This window comes from Condylostylus longicornis, unplaced genomic scaffold (assembly GCF_029603195.1).
Source record: "Condylostylus longicornis isolate FDR11 unplaced genomic scaffold, ASM2960319v2 ptg000018l, whole genome shotgun sequence".
NCBI lineage: Eukaryota > Metazoa > Arthropoda > Insecta > Diptera > Dolichopodidae > Condylostylus > Condylostylus longicornis.
The window spans coordinates 6,513,809-6,534,152 of NW_026577987.1; the positions used below are offsets into that span (position 1 = coordinate 6,513,809).

Genomic DNA, 20,344 nt, shown 5'->3' on the forward strand with positions numbered 1-20,344 from the left:
CAATTATTTTAGTTATGTCAAATCGATTCACTTATATATCGGTAGAATTTTACGTTATAATTTAATTACTACAACATACTTAAACCTATTTTATAAGGGGTAAACAATTTCTAAAGAATATTGAAAATTTATTATTGATTATCTTAGAAGTTCCCTATAAATTAAAAAATCAACATTTGTTATAAAAAATTCTAAGTTTAAAATTTTTGTAAAAGCACGATGTCTGCACAACCCTGAACTAAAAAAGCTGCAAAATCATTTAATTTTTCATAGGATCGCCCGCAATCATCAAATTTGCTTATATGAATAATTTTTAAATCCTTAATTTGTTTATAACATTTTTAGTTTTTTTAATTTTTTGAAATCGATAAACACTTTACATAGAAGAACTCCTCCCAATTTCTAAACAAAGATCCCAAATTTTTACAATCAATTATTTTTTATCTTATCTCAGTATTGTTTTTGTATAAAATTTTCCTTATATTCTTGCTTTTCTTTTTTTTTTGTAATAATTCTATAATAACCTTAAATAAGATATTAAGACCACAAAACATTAAAGATAGTTTTATGCCAAAATTTTGTTTAAAAATTTATGTTTATTATCCTTTAGAATAATAACATTAGTTTTGTTTTGTTGCCAAAAATAAAATGATTTTTTTTTCTATTCAAAATCGGAGTTTATTTTTTTTTTTTTGCCAAAAAAAAAACAAGTCCAAAAACAAATTTACTAAACAAAATATTTGAATATTTTAAAAATATAAAAAATAAAAAAGCAAGGATATAATTTATGCATATCGTTTATTTAAAGAAGCAACTCTGTTCTAAGATAATTTTCATATTATAGTTTTTTTGTTTTTTTGTATAAATATTATGAAAATCCTCTCGAAACATTAAATGAATGCATCAAAATGAGCATATCATCTACAAAATATGCGCATAAATACAACAATTTTATAAACAAATTTTCCAACAAAATAATATTTTTGTAAAATTCTTTAAAAAAAATGTTTGTACAACCACACTATTGGGTAACATGCTGCAATAATTGTTATATTTATAAATTGCTATCCATTTTGTGATTTGCATTGTTCATAGTTTGTAATAATTACAACTTATTGGATACCTTAAGGGTGTAAAGAACTTTAGACATATACAAGCCAATAGAGGCGATTTAGTGGCATAATGGAATACATTTAAATACCGTTATATAATGTTTTGATATTTTTATATTTAACATAAATGTCATATTTTTGGGCACCTTTTTACTGCTATATAATATAATTTTTATCTGAATAAGCTCTGGAAGTAGATTAGAATGTTAAATAAAATCATGAAATAAATGAAAGCATTTAGTGTGAACATCATAGCGTAACATATTGGTTCATATTTTATAAATCTATACTTATAATTGCATACAGGAACAAAATATGTATGTCAACTAAAGCTTACTTTTTATAAGCAGCCTTTAAGACTTCTTATCAATTAGTTTGTTTTAGTTTATTAAGTCTCATGGTTATTGTACACAATGTTGTATTGGAATTTAAAAACGTTTAATAAATTTCAAAAAATTTAACCATATTTTGAAATATTTGACGATATGCCACCGTAAGAGAACATTTTGAATTCATTTTAATGTAAAGAGAAAATCTAAAGTACTTAAAATTCAGTCAAGCATTGTAAAGCCATTCATTCGTAGCACTTTTCCAAAAAACTTTTGAAAATTATTTTCACTCTGTCTTCCGTACATGGAACCGTTTACAAAACTTTTACACTCTTAAAGACAGAAAGCTGAAATTTCATATACACATATTTCTTTACTATAGAAACTTATTTCCATAGAAGAAAATTTTCTCTCCTCTAAAAAGTAGTCCTTCAAAGCCCTACGAACACCATTTTTTAACTATTTAATCATATCCATAAACACTTTTGAAATATTGTAATTGTCGAAAAGTAATGTTTGGTTTCTTCTGCATGCCACACTTGAACCGCAGTATGCATCTTATATTTCCGAAACTGTAACAAGTTTCTATGAATTGCAGAAAGCTAACGGAAAACGCCATCCCCTAAAATATAATGTATTTTCGTAACTCACGTAATTAACCCTTAAATTCGAGCATTATGTTAACGCCTCTTTCAATATTTTTTTTTTTTGACTCATCTCAAATATATGCAATATTTGAAATAATTTCTTACGTACATAGATTGTTTTTAAAAACAGTATTGTCACTTACTGAAGTGGCAATTTTATTTTTTAAAAATCTTGGAATTTTCACAATATTATGTAAATCTTTTCTGTAGAATACAACCTGCTAGCTTCAATATTTTAAGTTACAGCAAATTTATAGTTTTAGATATATTGGATAGGATTTCATTTGGTTTGAAATTACTTAAAGAATAGTTGAATCATTGATACTAAAGAAAACAAAATTCATTCAGTTATAACTTGAAGTATTTATTTCATATTAATTGCGTATTACTGATTACTATGTACGTTATACGGATATTATACGATTAAATTTTTAGATAGAGCTATAATTGTCTGGTTTTCGATTATTTCAAGCAAATAAAATTTTTAGTTTTAAGACGTGCATAATAAGATAAAGTAGTAGAAACTCTTTAATACTGTTAATATATTAGTTCTAAATTTTAAATTATAAGGATAAAATGAATTTCATAATATCATTTAAAAAAATTTCCATTTCATATAATTCAGTGGTAAAAAGGACATGCTATACATTATAGAATTATATTGAAAGGATTTATTTTAAATACTCACTCATTCCCATTGTATGAATGAATATACAAATGCATATGTGATTTATTAAATGACTCATATGATATGATAAAATGGTAATAAATTTTAATATAAATAAAATTACTTTTAATAAAATTAAAATTTCGGGTTATTTTTTTTTTATTACATTATTTTAAAAATTTATTTTAATTTTATTTTTTATATTTTTTCTTTGGCAACGAAATTTATTTATTGCATTTTTATTTTATGATCGTAATTGTAAAATATTTATAATTTTATCCTTTAAAAAAACGAAAATAAAAAACGAAATAAAAAAGAAGAGGCTTTTTAAATTTTAAAAAAATCTTTTAAAATGAGTGAAAAATGAGGAGCAAGATTGATTCATTGACATCTGAAATGGAATCAAATTACTCAGTATTTATATAATAATTGTTATTTTTACTACCATTCTGTTATACACAGTATAACTTTTCCAATATTTAAATTTTCGATATTCGTAAGTCGTAACACGAGAAAAGTATTAAATAATTCTGTGTATACTTTTGAAAATAAATCCTTTTAAAAAATGTTAATACTGAATGAGGCTTAATAAATTTTTAATAGCACATTCCAATATAGAACAAGCCATTAAATAAAATTCGTTCTGATTAAATTGAATCTGTTTGTCTTTGAATTCGTTCACAATGTTTCAGAAAATTTTGGTTTGTTATACAAAATTCTTCAAAAATGAATTACAATACAAATATACTGTACACACTTACGCTCTCGCAAAACTATTTCCATTTGTATCAACTCCAAATTCATATATAAGTATGAAAGTGGTTGAAAAATATTTATATAGAATTACAGTTTGCTTTAATTGTATACTATTAATAAGAAGAAAAAATTCATACAGAAACTGCTCTCACCTTCTATTTTTTATCTTAATTGGTAAGGGACAGCAGAAATCTATTTATAATTCATTTTTCTGTATTTCATACAATATTTGAAATTATTAATATTTTTTTAACAAAATTTTAGCAAAATTAATGTTAACTTTTGGAATTAAAGAATTTCCCGCACATCACCATAATTCACTCCCAAATTTGGACAATTCCTTCGAAAAACCTGGAAAAAAAAACATTTTTACCATTACTGATTTCAATACTTTACTTTTAAATTTTGAATATTTATTTAAATTTTAATTTTATATCGGATTACTTTCGAATGAGGGTAAATCAAGTAATGTATTTTCTCTTCACATATTTGTATATATATTGTGCATTTGTATATGTGTAAATAATCAGTTATCTATGTATAGAACATTAAGCTGATGTTATTCAAAAGAAAACACAATTAAAATCATTTAATATATTTTTAATTAAGAACTCTTTCCCTTGATATCTTTAAAATTAATTCTCTGTATATTAATGGCCGCAATGATAGAATACTCAATTAAAAACTTTTTTAAATATTTACAATTTATTTTAAATGGTTCTTATTTAATTTATTCAATTTTATTAAACATGCTTTTGTACATTTTGTATAATAATGACATGCGAGTTTCATTTAAATTATGTAAAAGATTTTATATATTTCCCTTGCCCTTACATAAATAATTAACAGAAAATGAATGAAAATATAGGATTGCAAAAAAAAAAAAACTTTTGCTTTTAAACCTTTAAAGGTATAAACTACTCTGAATTCTATGGTACTTCAATATTTTCCAAAATTGAAATCCCAAATGTAAATAATATACGCTTGGCACTTTCCTTTATCATTTTAGAAGACCCAAATTAACAGTGAATAAAACTTGATATGTATGTTTTGAAGCACTGGATTTTTTTCATAAATGTTCAAAATGAATTAAACAATCCCCTTACCTCCTTAAGAGCTATTTCAATCTGAAGAATTCTTAAACGTAAGTACCATATTTTTAAATACTTTAATTTTTAATTCTAATTATTTCAATTTCTACCCAAAACATTATTTCTTAACACTCAATAGTTAAAAGTAAAGTTATTGTATCAAAAATTAAGACAACCATACCAGTTACTTTCATTTACTTGTTTCCTGTTGTTGCGTTCAAAATCGTACTCAACTATGTACTTTACCACAGCTTACAATATGATAATTTTACAATATTATTCAAAATATTATTTCTAATATTTCAAAAGGAAAGGATTTTTGAGTATAGGCCGCAATTAAACTCTTAATAATTTTTGTTTCTCCTTGCTACGAAAAAAATACTACCGTAAATTTCTTTGAATTCCGGACGAGTTGAAACGAATAATTTAATTATATGGCGTGCACTAAAAACAGATTAGTATTTCTCTTTACAGTTTATAATCAATACTTTACATAAGTCTCAATTTTGGAGAGATCTGCATATTACCGTAAAAAACTGGTAAATAACGGAAATTTCTATACTAACTATAATATAAGTGGAAACTATCAAAAAATTCTCAATCAACATAGCATATTTCGCTTTAACTATTTACAGGTCTAATAATTCTCCCAATTATAACTTAAGACTTTAAATAATGGAAGCAATCTTAATGTCCGAAAAATCTAATTGTTCTCTAGCATTTATATTGGATTGTATTATTAATTGATTTATTTAAAATATAATAATAAGAGAACATTTTTTAATTCTGTAGAAGAAATAAAAATCAGTAAAATTTTTCTTTTTGGAAATTTTAGGGTTACTAAATTTTAGGGATAACTAAATTTTATTTGTAATTTCAACAAACCCAACATGCAGTTTATAGGAGAAAAATTACTTAAAAAACTTGCACTCTTACAATTTGGAAATACTCTAACTTAGAAGGATTAAAAATATCTACACATTGTTCTTTATAGAAATAATGTGTTCAATTCTTTCAATTTAATATTTCTATATTTAATTATGTCATATTTTTAAAGACAGCCAGACTAACGAACGAACAGATAAACAGACAGGCAGACAAATAGAAGAAAACGGAAATAGAAACATGTTTTTCGAAAATTCTTTAGAAATATGCCGACAAGAATATTTACCGTATACAAAAATTATTAAATTATTACTTAGTATCAGTGCTCGAAGTGAGGCAGGATGGAGTGGGATGCCATCCCAGTACTTTTAAATAATTGGAAATGCGTCCCACTACTTAATAGGAGAGAAAAATGCGTTCCGGAACATGTTTTTTAAAATTTAAGAAAATTTTCTAATGAATTGTAAAAATTTTTTTAATTAAATTTTTTTTTAACCAATTTCAAATAGTAACGCATAATTTTTTTCTAAGAGTATTAATGAAATTTTCGTTACTACATAGTAGTCTATGCATTTCTTTGGTAACAATTTGCACAGTTTTTGATTCAATTTTTAGTTGATTTAATTTTGAATATAAATATTCTCGTTAGCTTACTTCCAAAGTTTGGTAAATTTTGTTTAGTTATTTTTTTAAAAAATAACTAAAATAATACTTTTTTTTTTACCATCCCACCACTTTGAGTATCCCATTTCGGCCACTGCTTAGTATATAATATTTTATACTCACGGTAATGATATTTTTAGAATTGTGAAATTAATTATAAATTTATTTTAGTTGTTATCCAGTTAGCAGATCTTTTCTATGAAGATATTTTAAATTCCTCCTTTTTCTTTATGTTGTTTTTTGGAAGATGATAAAAAAAAAATTCCTAACGTTTTAAAATTAAACATTTTTATGGAATTTTTTCTTTAATTGTAATAAATGTGTTAATTAAATAAGATTTTATTAATTATCAATTCCAGCAGAAATTATTGTTAACACATAATTTTTAACTTAATAACAAATATTTATTAAAATTAATTAAATTCTGAAAGCGTTAAATGATAAATTGTATTTGTTTCGGAAACCTTTACATTAATGATATTGTCAATACTATGTCTTATGATTCATATTTTAAATTTAACGAAAACGTACAAAATAATATAGAATTGTGTATTTATATGTGTCTTGTTTACTGATATGTTTAAAAAAATAACAATTTAAACAACCTTAATTACAAGATCATACATACAAAGTTTACTGACAATAATAATCCTCAGATTAAACTAAGATTAGAATGTGATGAACACTAAACTTATTAAACAACTATTGGCTTCTTTAGAGTCCATAGTGTACAATAGAAATTTTCATAAAATTTTTGATAAACTTTTATAAAATACCATTTTCACAAATTGCTAATCAATTTTAATTTGAAATTTCCCATAATATTCTTACATTGAGGAGAATCTGCCACCTCCATACAAAAAAAAAAATTTGCAACTCTTGTATAAAAATTCTAATAATTTTTGTGATACATAGAAAATCTTCAATAGAAATAGTAAAATGAATGACTGCACCTATAGACTACTCCTCTTTACCAAAATTTAATAACCATAATAGTAACCTGTGCGTATCAAAATTTCATATTTTACTGACCGCATGTTTGTCTAAAAATTCTATTTCTATTAATTAAATTTATTTTCCAAACAAATATTAAATATTTCTTAGTATAATTATGATAACAATTTAATACGGAAGAATAAAAAAATTAAATTTTTTTATAAAAACAATAATAATTTTACAAACACATAATAATTTTTAAGGAATTAACATCTTATATAAAATTTTTATGCACGTTTTTTAAATATAATAAAAAAATATAAGTAATAATTATTGTTAATAAAAACGTGGATATGTCCCACTTTTACAGGGTAAAAGTAGTTTTATTTACATTTAATTTTATAATTTATTTAATTAATTAGAAACACAATAAATTTTACTAAAATTTATAAAAGAAAGTTGTTTTAATTAGCTTATGTAATAAAAAATTGAAAATTTGCAAGTGAACCGTCTACAAAATTTTATTGTCATTTCACAATAATACGATTTTATATGTATATGTAAATTCATCAAATAGGTTGCAGACAGACACGCAATTTTCAATTTTGCAATTACTGCTTGTTTGTGGAATCGTTGTGCGCACATCTAACCAACTAAACTATTTAAATCTATTTAAATCGAATGCGTTAAACATAAATTGCAATCAGTTTGTAAAGAATTACAACCGTACACTTGCGTGTGTGCATGTTTAAATATAAACCTATGGAATACAAATAAGCAATCAAACGGTTGTATAACTAAAAGTTACATGTCTATCTGAGCCCTTAAATTCAAAATAATTCAATAGCATTTTATTATATCAAGTAAGTCAAATTATTTAGGTAAATTCATGTTACAGCTTTGTAATATGAAGCTGATTTGGTATGTGGCAAATTCTAAATCGCTAAGTTTAATGTAAAGCGAGATCATTTAGGTAAAACACATTTGAATAATGAAATAATATCGAGGTACACATGTGGGTGTGTACACAATATTACACTTGCATTATGCATTTTACCCCAAAAATTGTAATTTGAAACGATTTAATAATTTTGAACAAGAAATGGGTATGTAAGCCAAATTTTGTCACAAAAACCAGAAAATTTTTATATAAAAATTTATTCATTTATTTTAGCATAATATTATGCAATTCAATATTGCATTTTCTTTAAATTTATAACAAAATAAAAAATTTATTTTCAACTAAAAGTTGTTAAATAATTTCATAAAATTAAAAACAAAAAAATTTTTGTAAAACAACAAACAAGGCAAACGGAGAGAAAATCGACTTATCTCGTCATTAAAACTTATTTCTCATCTAAATATAAAAGTTTGACTCCCTCTCCTTTTACTTCTTAAAATTTTTATTCGAAAACTTTTTATTTAAAGTATCTCTTAACACATTTACTATACATATATACGAGTACAGTGTTGTGTATGCACATATTTCGTGCTCCTACAAATAAAGTACAAATATATGAAAATTTTTTGTTATTAAATCATATTGAAAGTTTATTTATTTTTTTTGATAACTTGGAAATATTTTTTTTTTTAAAACAGTACAATAAAGAAAAACTTAATACTTAACACTACAACTCCTTTGGGATGCATTCAGAATGATGTTGGTATAAGTATATTTTAAAAACAGTACAAATAATTTGACAAAAATAAATGCAAGATTATAACAGAATTTCTATGTAATGTTTTTGGAATTTTAAGAAGCTCATTTCCTTCACGAATATAGTGGAGTAGAAATCGAACAGCAATATTGTTCGATTGACAATTTGTAAGAATCTAGTAAGTTCTCTTCCCTTTGAAATTCCAAATTGAATAAATTTTCAACTTTTATTTTTTCCTCGCAATGTATTGAGTCCAGATTTGAGCAATAGAATAGGTAATTTTCCATAATTTCCATGAAACAGTAAAGTGCTTAACAGACTATTATGTAGTTATTATAAACTGAGCTTAAATAAATGAGATTTCCTTTAAAAATAACATTTTTTTTAAAGTAGGAAAAATTAATAAAATGTGTATGTAGATACATATATAAACATATTAAGTATGTATGTGGATAAATTATACAAACAACTTTTACAAACAAATAAAACAATAAATTTTATAATGTTTGCATTTGTCTTCAGTAAAGTATCAACAAAAAAAAATTCTAGCATGAAAAAAAGCATGAAAAAATTGAATAATTTCTTCGGAAAAGACAAAAGGAACAAACTCGCATTCTACAGCAATGCTATTGTTGACAAATGTAAGAAAACTACAATCTTATATAACATTTTCATATTCACTTCGATTTTGTTATACTTACATACTTGTATTCATGTAAAAACAAAGAAAATATAATTTTGAAGGAAGTTATTGCATCTTTTTTTGCATGTTTTTGTCATATGTCATCTAACTATAATTTTAGTAAGTTGAATAGAGAAACTTTTTTGAAATATTTTTAACAATAGCCCTTTTTTTTGTAACATTGTATAATAACGCAAATTGAATATATAGTATGCACTGTAAACTACATAATATTACCTAAAGCAATAATGAATTCAATTTATAAGAAACCCAATTAGTATGATATACACTCAATAGCAGTAGCCAATATTGCTATTCTAAATTCGATAAAATATTGGAAAACTCATCACGAGATTTTAAAAATATTTGCATCTTCATCCTACATTGGATATGAATCGTTAGGATGACAAAGAGTTGCCACATTGTGGATAATTTTATAATTTTGAAAAATTAGCCTAAATCTATGCAAATTTTCTGCAAGTAAATTAAGTTTTCTAAGTTTTATTATTTTCAATATGTTTTGGCAATATACTTGCTATGTATACGAAGAGTGTAGTTAAACAAAAGTGAATGCCATAACACAATAATTTATTTCAATTTACTTCAAGGAAGTAAAGGAAATCGAAAAAGCAAAAACTAAACGTTGCTAATATTTCCCCCTCAAAATCGAAATGCCTCTTAAATCCGAAAATTTTCGGGGGATCTTTTAGAACTTCGGAAAGTCAGGGATCTTTAGGGAGACAACGACTAGAGGCGCTTTAAAAATATCATACGACAGGTCATAGGAGCCGACTGAAAATTCTCGCCTATACGTTGCAGATTTTGTAACAAGGATAAGGAGACCTGACTGCTCCATCGGGAGAATTCTGATGTTCTTACCCGCTGGAAAAGCGAAACACTGTTTTATAAGTTACTCCAATTACACAGTGCTATAAGTTACCCAAATGCGGCGTGCCTTGCTGTTAGAGAGAGAACGCAATAAAACCTCTTACGCTGAAGAGGTACACTATTCTTCCATCTATACAGTTTACAATTCACAATCTCTTTATGTAATATACTTGAAATTGTACAAGAGGATATGATATATCAGAATGAATATAACAAATATCACAGTTTTATAGTGTTCTCATCAAACTCAAAGTCGAAATGTTTGAAAGTTAAAAATGACAATTCCTAAGCTATTGCTCATATAATGTAAATAAATTAATTTATTTATTAGCAATTCGAACGTTTCGTTCTTTCCGTGTAAAATTTCTACAATCACTTTCGTAATTTTGTTGTAACACGCATAACAATAGTGTAGAATTTAATTTATTTATAATAAAACATTCCGATTTTGAATATTTTATAAAATTACATAACTTTTTTTTATTCTATTTGTGTAAATATCCTATTACATATACATATGAATATCCTTCAAGAAAATAAGTCTTTCTTGTCGAAACTTTTGTAATAAACATTGGGTGAAAAACTGAGCTTTACAATGCAATTTTCAAAACAAAAAATAATAATAATTTTTTGTTTTTGTTTGTCAACTAGATATTTTATTCGAAAGTTAAACGAAATGTACATGCCAGAGCCAAACTTTTTCGAACAACAAAAGTATACAGAACAAAGCCATTGCATGTATGACTGCATTATCATACACATAACACAAAACATATCTATACATACACACATATACCCATGTTTGTATAGAAAAAAATAAGAAAAGTTAAAATAATTTTTAAACTTGAAGAAATTTTCAACTATAAAATATGAAAATGACTTGTGAAAAATAGAGTGTACTTGTTTATTTTGAATAGTTGGAAAAAAAAAATTATTTTTCTTAAAATTTTTTTATTTAAATTTTAAGTAATTTATTAAAAACAATTGAAATACTCAATTTAAAATTTCTGTATTTTAATGTTAAAGAAGTTGTTTATAAGGCAAATAAAGTACACAACAAAGCATTTAATATAGATCTAATGCAATACTTAAGCAACTGATAAGGTATTTTAAATACATTCCAATTTATAACATGGTCACCTTTCAGTTTCCTATAAAACTTCATTTTCAAAACTTTGGCCTATCCAAGTCACAAAATATCAGCAGCTGAACAATAAAATTAAAAAATTTCTTCGATTTTCTAACAATATTGATTTTAAAGTCTATTTGTTAACTTTAATTGAGTGCTCATTGAAAGCAGTTTTAAATGGAATGCAGAAGAAATCTATGCATTCATAGTAGATTGCTGTTTTAAATTTTTTATCGGGTTTAGGTGTCATCCTATAATTAAGGTTAACAAAAAAAATCCCCTTGCTATTTTCAAAACGAGATCAATAATTATCGCGAAAATTTTATTCCAAGAATAATTTAATTAAGAAAAGAAAAACAACAAAATTCTTTATCCAAAATATTAAAATTCTTGGCAATAAAATTTTGTTTATCACATTTTATTTGTTGCGACTTTGATAAATAACACCTGCAAATAATTAAATATATGAATGAATAGATTTAAAATTTTTTTCCTGAAAATTCCTCAGAAATCAAAACAATATCTTTGACGTCACTATATACACATATTTTTTAAAATCAATTTACATATAAAATAAAAGAAAAAGGTAAAGAAATAACAGGCTAATAAAAAACTTTTGACGCAACTAACACCAAAATATTAACAAAGTGATTATGTTGTTAAGAGAAATGTTAAACATCCGAAAGCTTTCAATATTTTTACAAATGAATTTCATTCAATAACAAAATATTAATGCGGATTTGAGTCTACAGCGACGCAATGCAACAACACCATACTTTATTTGTCTTATAGAGAAAACTCTAACAAGAAAATTTCAATTTCAATCAAGTTTATGGGCTTATTAGCTACTATTGCCTTAATATCTACTTATATACATATCAGGTCTAGGTGCACACATATTATATGAGCAAAAACCAATCACAGTACAGTTTTTTCAATATTTTAGAAGTAAACAAAGTCGCAATTAATGTTTACCTTCTTTTTTTACGTTCGTAATTAGATGTTAAACGATTTATAATATTGTGTTAATTTAATTGACTCGAAATTATTTTTGTTGCGTTCGGTTTTTTTCTAGGGTATTCCAATAAAAAATTGCTATAGTAAATAACTACATTATTTAAATTATTGCATATACTAATAATGACGTTAAACATATAAGAATGCTAAAATTTGTAATATTTTTTTAAAATAGTTAGTTATATACAAACATAATATAGCACAAAAATATTTTTTTTAGGGATATTACTAAATTTTTATTCAATACTAATTTATATTATGAAAATATAAAATGGAAGTAAACACACAGCGTTTTCTCATTTCAGCCACGTATAATGCGAGGTTTGCGGACCATCAAATTTTTTAAAACCTCTAATTAAATAAATGAAGACTTCTAAATTTAAAATGAAGATGACATAAGATTTTTATGAACCATATTAACTATAGCTTTCGAATAACAAATGATTCATCTAATTATAAATATCAGTGAAGCTTTGAAATTTTTGAATGGAAAATTACGACAGAATCAACAATCAACAACAATATGGTTTTCAACTAAATAAATTCTTTTACACAATTATTTGAAATTTATTTACATTTCCATTTCTTGTGATATAAAGCCAAGATGCTTGGTTTTTCCCAAATTAAATTGTGTGTACTTACCTATAAATTTGCAGATATGATTTAAGTTTTAAAAAAAAACCAATTTAATTTGTTTCAGCAAAGACCCATTGTACTGGATAAGAATCTAGAAGTGAAATATGCAATTGAAATTAATTACTTGTGATGATCCTGTATTAAGGATTACATTAAGTCGTAGAAAAGCTTTAATAGCAAAAGGGAAAATGGTGTCCCCGAAATTCAATATCTTCGAGATCTTGACTTGTAAAATGTCTCAAAATATATGCATTGGACGCACTTCAAAAAATATTTTAGTTTAATTGAAAAAACACTGCTACATTAAAATCTGGGTCTAAATCCGGCAGATTATATTACATGCATTTTTGTTTCTTTTACATTTAAATAATAAATGAATAAATCATTTCAGTTAGAACTATTGAACGGTTCATAAAAGAGAAATATAAGTATAGATAAGTGAGAATTAACAGTGTTAAGAAGCAGAAATGTACGTTGAGTTACGTTTGCTAACATAGATCTTCCAAGTATTCACCAACAAGATTCACGACCAAGATAAATTGAAAAATATTTTAGGATTAGAATAAATTAGGAAACGTGTACAACTTTTCTGCTGAATTAATATAGCAGCCTTAAAAATCAATTACAATTGAAATATTTAACATAACTGCATTTAATCAAAATCCAAAATAAAGATCAGAGAGCAAAACCAACAAAAAAATTAATTTACTTTATCCATCAGTTAAGAAAATTTGTGTTTAAGGGTCCGCCGCCTTTAGCTTTTATTAAACACTGATTTTAATTCCAATATCTTAAGTCTGTAAATTAAATTATTTTATTCATAATATAAGCAAATGTTTGCAGATTTCTTCATTACAATATTTTTAGTTTTGGTATTTTATTTTTATTTATAGTAGATTCGAATAAAATCTTGAAAATGTTTTGTAAAAAAAATCTTTTAATAGAAAAACTTTAAAGAGTAATAAATAAATACTAAGGCTAATATTTATACATACTCATATAAATATAAACTCATATGCACGAACCCATATTTTTAAATATTTAGGTAATAACCTTAAATAATCTTGAAAAATCGAGTTTCATTAATTAGAGTCAATTTGATGAAAATTGATATTAAAAAAACAATTAACAACATAATACGATTAAAAAAATTTTTATATATTTCTCCCCATTGGTATATAAAGTGAATTCTCAATTACATGATATCATTTGCATACCAAATTTTCAAGATAATATACGTGTCCGGATAAGTGATACAAAAAATCATTTAAAAAAAGTGAAAAATTTACTAAAATTGTGAAAGGTGTAATATCATTTTTTGTGGTCATAGCATTTGGCCATTAAATTTGTAAAGCATTTTTCAAAAATTTTAGATAAAATTTTTAATAAATTTTTCCACTATTGTTTTGTAATTCTATTGCACGACAACAGTTTTTTTGAATTAAAATAAAATAATCAAAATTTTAAATAAATAAAGTATAACAAAATGTTCAGTATAAAACAAGATTTAGTGAAAATTTCTTTAATAGTTCTAATATTTGTAACATTTAGTACTAGTTTACCATTAGATAATGATTTTTTATTGGGTGAAACAAGTGATCAAACTATGGAAGATAGTGATGATTTAGAAAAACCAAATAAAACTCAACACTTGTAAGTATTTAAGAAAGAAAAAATTATTAATTACAATTACCACTCTGGATTTTTGGTAATTGCATTTTTTTAAAATATTCATCGCTACTGCTAATTCTGATTAAATACAATCAAAGTTCGTACCTTATGTACTCAGTAATATTCCCATACAAAACAGTAACTTTGGATATTTTAACATTTGGGCAGAGCAAAAAATTCGCTAAACTTTTAGACTTACCCAAAAATATGAGTTTCCAATTCAGATCAATCATTGATTGTCAGTACTATCAATACTTGAGAGTAATTACTGATTAAATCATCAGAAAAACAGGGAAAAATTTAAGTGTTATTTTTTTAAGTAATAGTTATTCCAAATGGAATAAACTCGAATATGGTATTTCAAATATTGCTTTTTCTCACTTAAATTATGCTAGTGATAGAAATCAACCGCGTCAGAAATGTAGAAATGTTAGAATTCAGTTTTTTTTTGTCCCTGTGAATTATAGACGTTTTCCTTATTATAATATTATCTTTTTACCTATTAAAGGTACGTTGTTAAGGCTGTCGTTTATGAAATCGGAATTTTAACTGATGTCGGAGAAAATGATACATCAAGTGAAGAAACGTAAGCTTTTTCAAAATAATTTTATCTAATTATATTTAAAATAATTTTAATTTCATTTATTTTTGTTTTCATTGTAGACATGAGCGTGTTGATTTAACATTTTTTGATGCGCATAGAAATGATAGTCATATTGATTTTGGTAATATACCATTACCAGTACAAACAAATATATCTGGACAAGTTTTAACTGGTATAGCACCAATTAATATCGGAGCAATATCTAATCCATCGGATCTTCTAAGTACATTACCATTAACTGGCACAATTGTCAATATAACACATAGTGATACAGCATTTTTCAAATTATCAACACAAAATATGACCTCAAATCCAAATGATTTAGGTTCATCCCTAACAGATGGTTTATTAAAAATTACACAACCCATAGATAAATTAAATGATGTTTAAAATAAAATAGAAAATTTTTGTTTTAAAAAAGTAACCATTTAGAATTTATATATATACAAAAAATAATTTAGTCATATAATTTTGTGTGCTGTGTAATTATTTTAACATAATTTTTAAGATAATTTTTACATAATTATTGTATAGTTATGAATTAAATTAGCGACTGTTAGAATGAATTTTAAATACATAAATGTACAATTTATTTGCAAAGACAAATCATTAAGAAAAATGATTGAAAATTAAAAAAAAAAAACAAAATAAAAACAAAAACAAATTACACAAAAATTTATGATTGAAAATTGTGCAAATTGTCAAATTTGGTAAAAGAACACAAAACCTTGTTTTATTGTGAGCTCGATCTAAGTTCCAATTTTGGCTTCGCAGAAAATTCTTGGCATTTGTTTATAAGATCACAATTTTAAATATTGTGGTTAGATGTGACAATTGCAACTTTTTTAGGAACCTGAAATCAATAAATAAGTATTCCAGTATTGCGCACTAGGAGCGAGTTTGCTTTACTCTCTAAAATTTATTGCAACTCACATCATATGTTTGCGTAATCATTAACAAACTTTTCTAATATTGAAAGTCCCCATCAATAATAAAGTTAATTGAATAATAAGCAATTATTAACAGAAAAATAACATTTGAAATTTTGCGTTTTCCTAGGAATTTCATAGGTACCCTCAGTTGATTTTAAGAAATTTATGAAAATTGTTTTTCTTAAGAACTAACTGTTAATTAATTCCTTAAAATTTAAAAATATTTTTTTTTTGTTGAAATGTCATTATTACGTAACGGTACTTTATTAGCCATTTCTTATAAAAAAAATACACAACTGAGCGAATTCGTTTTCGTTTTAATTTTTTTTTTCATTTTTCCCCTCTTCAATAAAAAAAGGAATTTTTTTGACTTTTCCTTAATTGTATTTTCTTTGTTTTTTTTTAAATTTATTCAAATAAATAATAATATTCAATTATACTTAAAACAATTAACAAAATCTCTGATCTTTAATGCTTTAATTGCCTCCTAATAGCTTATCGGCTTAACAACAATAAACTTCAAAAAGTAAAAACGCAAAAAACAAACATAATTTCTTCGACCCCTCTTTTAAATTTATATGCGCTTCTAGTTTTCTCCTACATAATTATAAAAAAAAAAAACAATTGTGCCTTCTCGCATATCCCACCTATCTGTAACATTCTTCTGCACTTCAATCTCTTCCATCTTAACAAATCACTAATTCAATTTTTATTTTATATTATACTCCTCCCATTCCAAAAAAATAATAAAAATTATTTTTCGAAATTTTAAGGTTTCCTGGATTTATTAACAACTTTATTTTACGTCTTTCATTCAAAAGCTTGTGTAAGAAAAGTTTTGTTTTTTTTTTTTTTCATTATTTGCTCTTCAATTTTCCATTAAATTAATCGACTTTATAAAGCGAAACATTATAGCTACGCAATAATAAAATATAGAGGGAACAAAAAGAAAAATATCATAAAGTAGAGGAAGAAAAAAATTAAAATAACGGTAAAAATTATATTTTTTCACTAAAAGGACTAAAAGGGAACCGTCATTGTTAAGCGATCGCCCTTCTATCCAACAATAAAAAAAATATGAAAAAGAAAAATGAAAATAAGAAGCCAAAGGCCGATATAGGAGGCCTTTAAAAAATAAGAGAATGAAAACAAAAAGAAAATATTAAAAACAAAAATTGGACTAAGAAAAACACAAAAGAAGCATTTTTCATTTCGACGGCAATAAAAGTACAAGAAAAACTGGGGAAAAAAACTGAAGTAAAAAAAATGTGACGAAAATAATTTTTTTATGAGCATTTTTGTTTGTTTTTCTTTGTTGTTGATTCTCTTTTTTTTTAATAAGAAAAGAAGAAAGAAAATTAAACAAAAACAATATCGGCCCATTACAAAAATTCCACGTTGCTCTCACAGGAATATAAGGTCATTTTGTATTTTTTTACTGTTCCTTGTCTTTTTTTTTATTTGTTTTTACAAAAATAAATTCTACATATATTTTTATTCATATACCCAAAATAATATCAATATGGAAATGTACTTAAGCAAAATTGTAGTAAGTCTTCTATTCGGATTTGAATTTGTAGAACAAAGAACTCCAGCAGCCTCCTGAAATCAGATATTTCGAAAATCTAACTGAAATTGAAACTGCAAAATTTGAAAATGTAAAATGTTCGATAAACCTGTGTTGTACTTAAAGTTCAAAAGTATTTCAAAAATTTTAAACTGATTTAAGAATCTTAAACTGCTTATTATTTTCAGATCTCAATAATTATGGAAAGGAAGATATTAAAGATTTAAGAAAGAAAGTTAAATACCTTTTCATTATTACAAATACTTGACTTACAATCGAATTTATACTTACTTACTTACAATTATGAAATATTCATGAACTTCTAAACAAACTACTTAACTCACAAACTGCACTAAATTTACTCCAATCTTGAAGAGAAATTGTCTTCAGTAATAATTAAACAAAATTAATTGAAAAATTGAATAGAAAATTAATTTTTAAATGGAGGAAACGATAACAGGTATTCTTCTACGAGGTAAAATAAATTTCTTATTGAAATGAACTTGTGCAAATAAAAAAATTCAAGCTGTACTAAAAAAAGAATATTGAAAAATCATTGAAATCTTTGAAATTTTTGAGAATGGCTATTCACAAATCCCGTAACTCTTTGAAGGAAGGGAACTTATACCATTTGTTAAGATCAGAATTTTCAGTATGACTTTTAAGTACCGCCTATTTTAAGATTTTTTTCCCTACAATAGATTTGACCGTGAGGCATAACTTGATTCTTAAAAATTTCGTTAATTATTACTTAATTTTTAATTTTCCTGGTAACTTAAATTCCAATGGTCTAAAATCCACGCAGAAATTAATGTAATACAAAAAGGAAAAAAAAAATCATAAAATTGAATTCTCAGTAGATGTTTTTTTTTTCCAAGTGATTTCAAAGTTTTTTGATTGTTTTTCTTTTTTTGTATTCTTTTATTTTTGTCCTGCAATTAAAATTAATCCATAAAAAATAAAAGTACATAAAAATCACATATAAAATTATTACAGTTATTTTTACCGTTATAATTCGGTTCTATATTTTGTGTTTTTTTTCTATTTGTATGATATTTAATTCATATTTCCATAGCTTTAAAGAAAAAGAGAAAACAAAAATAAATAATACGATTTTTTAATGTTCTCTTCTTAGGTACTGTTGAATATGCTGACTTCTTAAAAATTCGCGAAATAAAAATTCAACTTCAAATGGAATCGACTTACATTGAAAAACCCAATGGTTGCAGGAAAATGTGGAAGCAAACAGTTTTAATAATGATGGTGGTAATAACGGTTATGTAGTGCCACAATTTCATCAAAGCGAAAATGATGTTTTTAGGATCTGACACTCAACAATTTCCGGAGAATATTGTTGCTCTTCCTTCCACTCTCTTGTCTCTTATATTTTATATTCAAATGCGAACCGGAAGTTTCGTAATTTTTTTTTTTTCATTTTTTATTTTATTAGATACTTTCATGTTAGCTGAGAATTTCAGGATATGACCAATTCAGGATATAATCAAATGATACCTTTACTAACAGCAAAATAAACAATAAATTTTTTAAAAGAAATTGTACACGTGAAGTCACTTATATCAATATTGTGACCTGTAACCTGTACCTATCTGGCATCTATGTTTTTATTTCCTTAGTAAATATCAGCACATGCATGTTATATGTGTGTTAGATACTATATACATGGTACCTGTATACATATATCAATTGAACAAATAATCGACCCGAAAAACATCATTTGCCTTTTCCTTATGATTATGTGATCTAAAAATGTGGTCCATTATAAAGATGGTTTATAAAGTAGCACATTTCCTTTAAATTAATTGTATCTGCAAATTACATAGTTCAAAATCTGGTTATTAAAAACGAAATTTTTATTAAATGGGATTTTAGAAATCAATAGAAATACTTTTTTCTCTCTTTGCAAGTTGTAACGAGTATCTCTAATTCAAATTTGCAAAATTTTTGTTTTCGGCTCTTTATTTTTCAAAAAAATGTAAGCTTCTTGCAATAAAAAAATATAGTTATTTACCTTGTCTTAATGATCAAATTCGAGCTTTTACACTGCTTTTAATATTTTGTGTTAACCTAAAAGTATGCAATTATTATTTGTTTTTTAACAATATTAATGAAGTAATAAAATTCTTGCTTTTCTACAACTTGAAAGAAAATTCTCGAAAACCTTATAGGGTAGGAGAAATTTTACTCCCATAATATAATTATATTAAATATTATCGAGAACCAGAAACTGTCAAAAATATCTAAAATAAAATATGTAACTTTAAAATGAATTAAAGCAGCGGTTTAAACTTACAATCAATTAAAAGTTTGGACTCAACATTCTGAAACTCATCTAAGACATGAGAGCTACGCTGTTTACTTCCTAAATCTATGTCGAATTTGTAAATTGCCTATTTTTTTAGATAAAGTAAGTTTTTAACATCCTGCTGTTTTTAATTTGGAAGTGCTTTAACACT

The 20,344-nt window shown here is 24.7% G+C and overlaps 1 protein-coding gene across 1 annotated transcript; it reads left to right on the forward strand.

Moving 5' to 3' along the window:
• Positions 1-14,318: 14,318 nt before the first annotated feature.
• On the forward strand, positions 14,319-16,026 carry LOC129606414 (uncharacterized). Its single transcript, XM_055516738.1, has 3 exons — positions 14,319-14,749; positions 15,276-15,353; positions 15,431-16,026. The coding sequence occupies exons 1-3, from the start codon at positions 14,583-14,585 to the stop codon at positions 15,759-15,761; spliced, it is 576 nt and encodes a 191-aa protein (XP_055372713.1). The 5' UTR covers positions 14,319-14,582; the 3' UTR covers positions 15,762-16,026.
• Positions 16,027-20,344: the final 4,318 nt, after the last annotated feature.

Excerpts from the sequence above, each read along its gene's own strand:
- LOC129606414 (XM_055516738.1), top strand. The coding sequence starts at position 14,583 with ATGTTCAGTATAAAACAAGATTTAGTGAAAATTTCTTTAATAGTTCTA. Across the intron at positions 14,750-15,275 it reads CCAAATAAAACTCAACACTT|GTACGTTGTTAAGGCTGTCG; the intron begins GTAAGTATTTAA and ends TACCTATTAAAG. Across the intron at positions 15,354-15,430 it reads GATACATCAAGTGAAGAAAC|ACATGAGCGTGTTGATTTAA; the intron begins GTAAGCTTTTTC and ends TTTTCATTGTAG.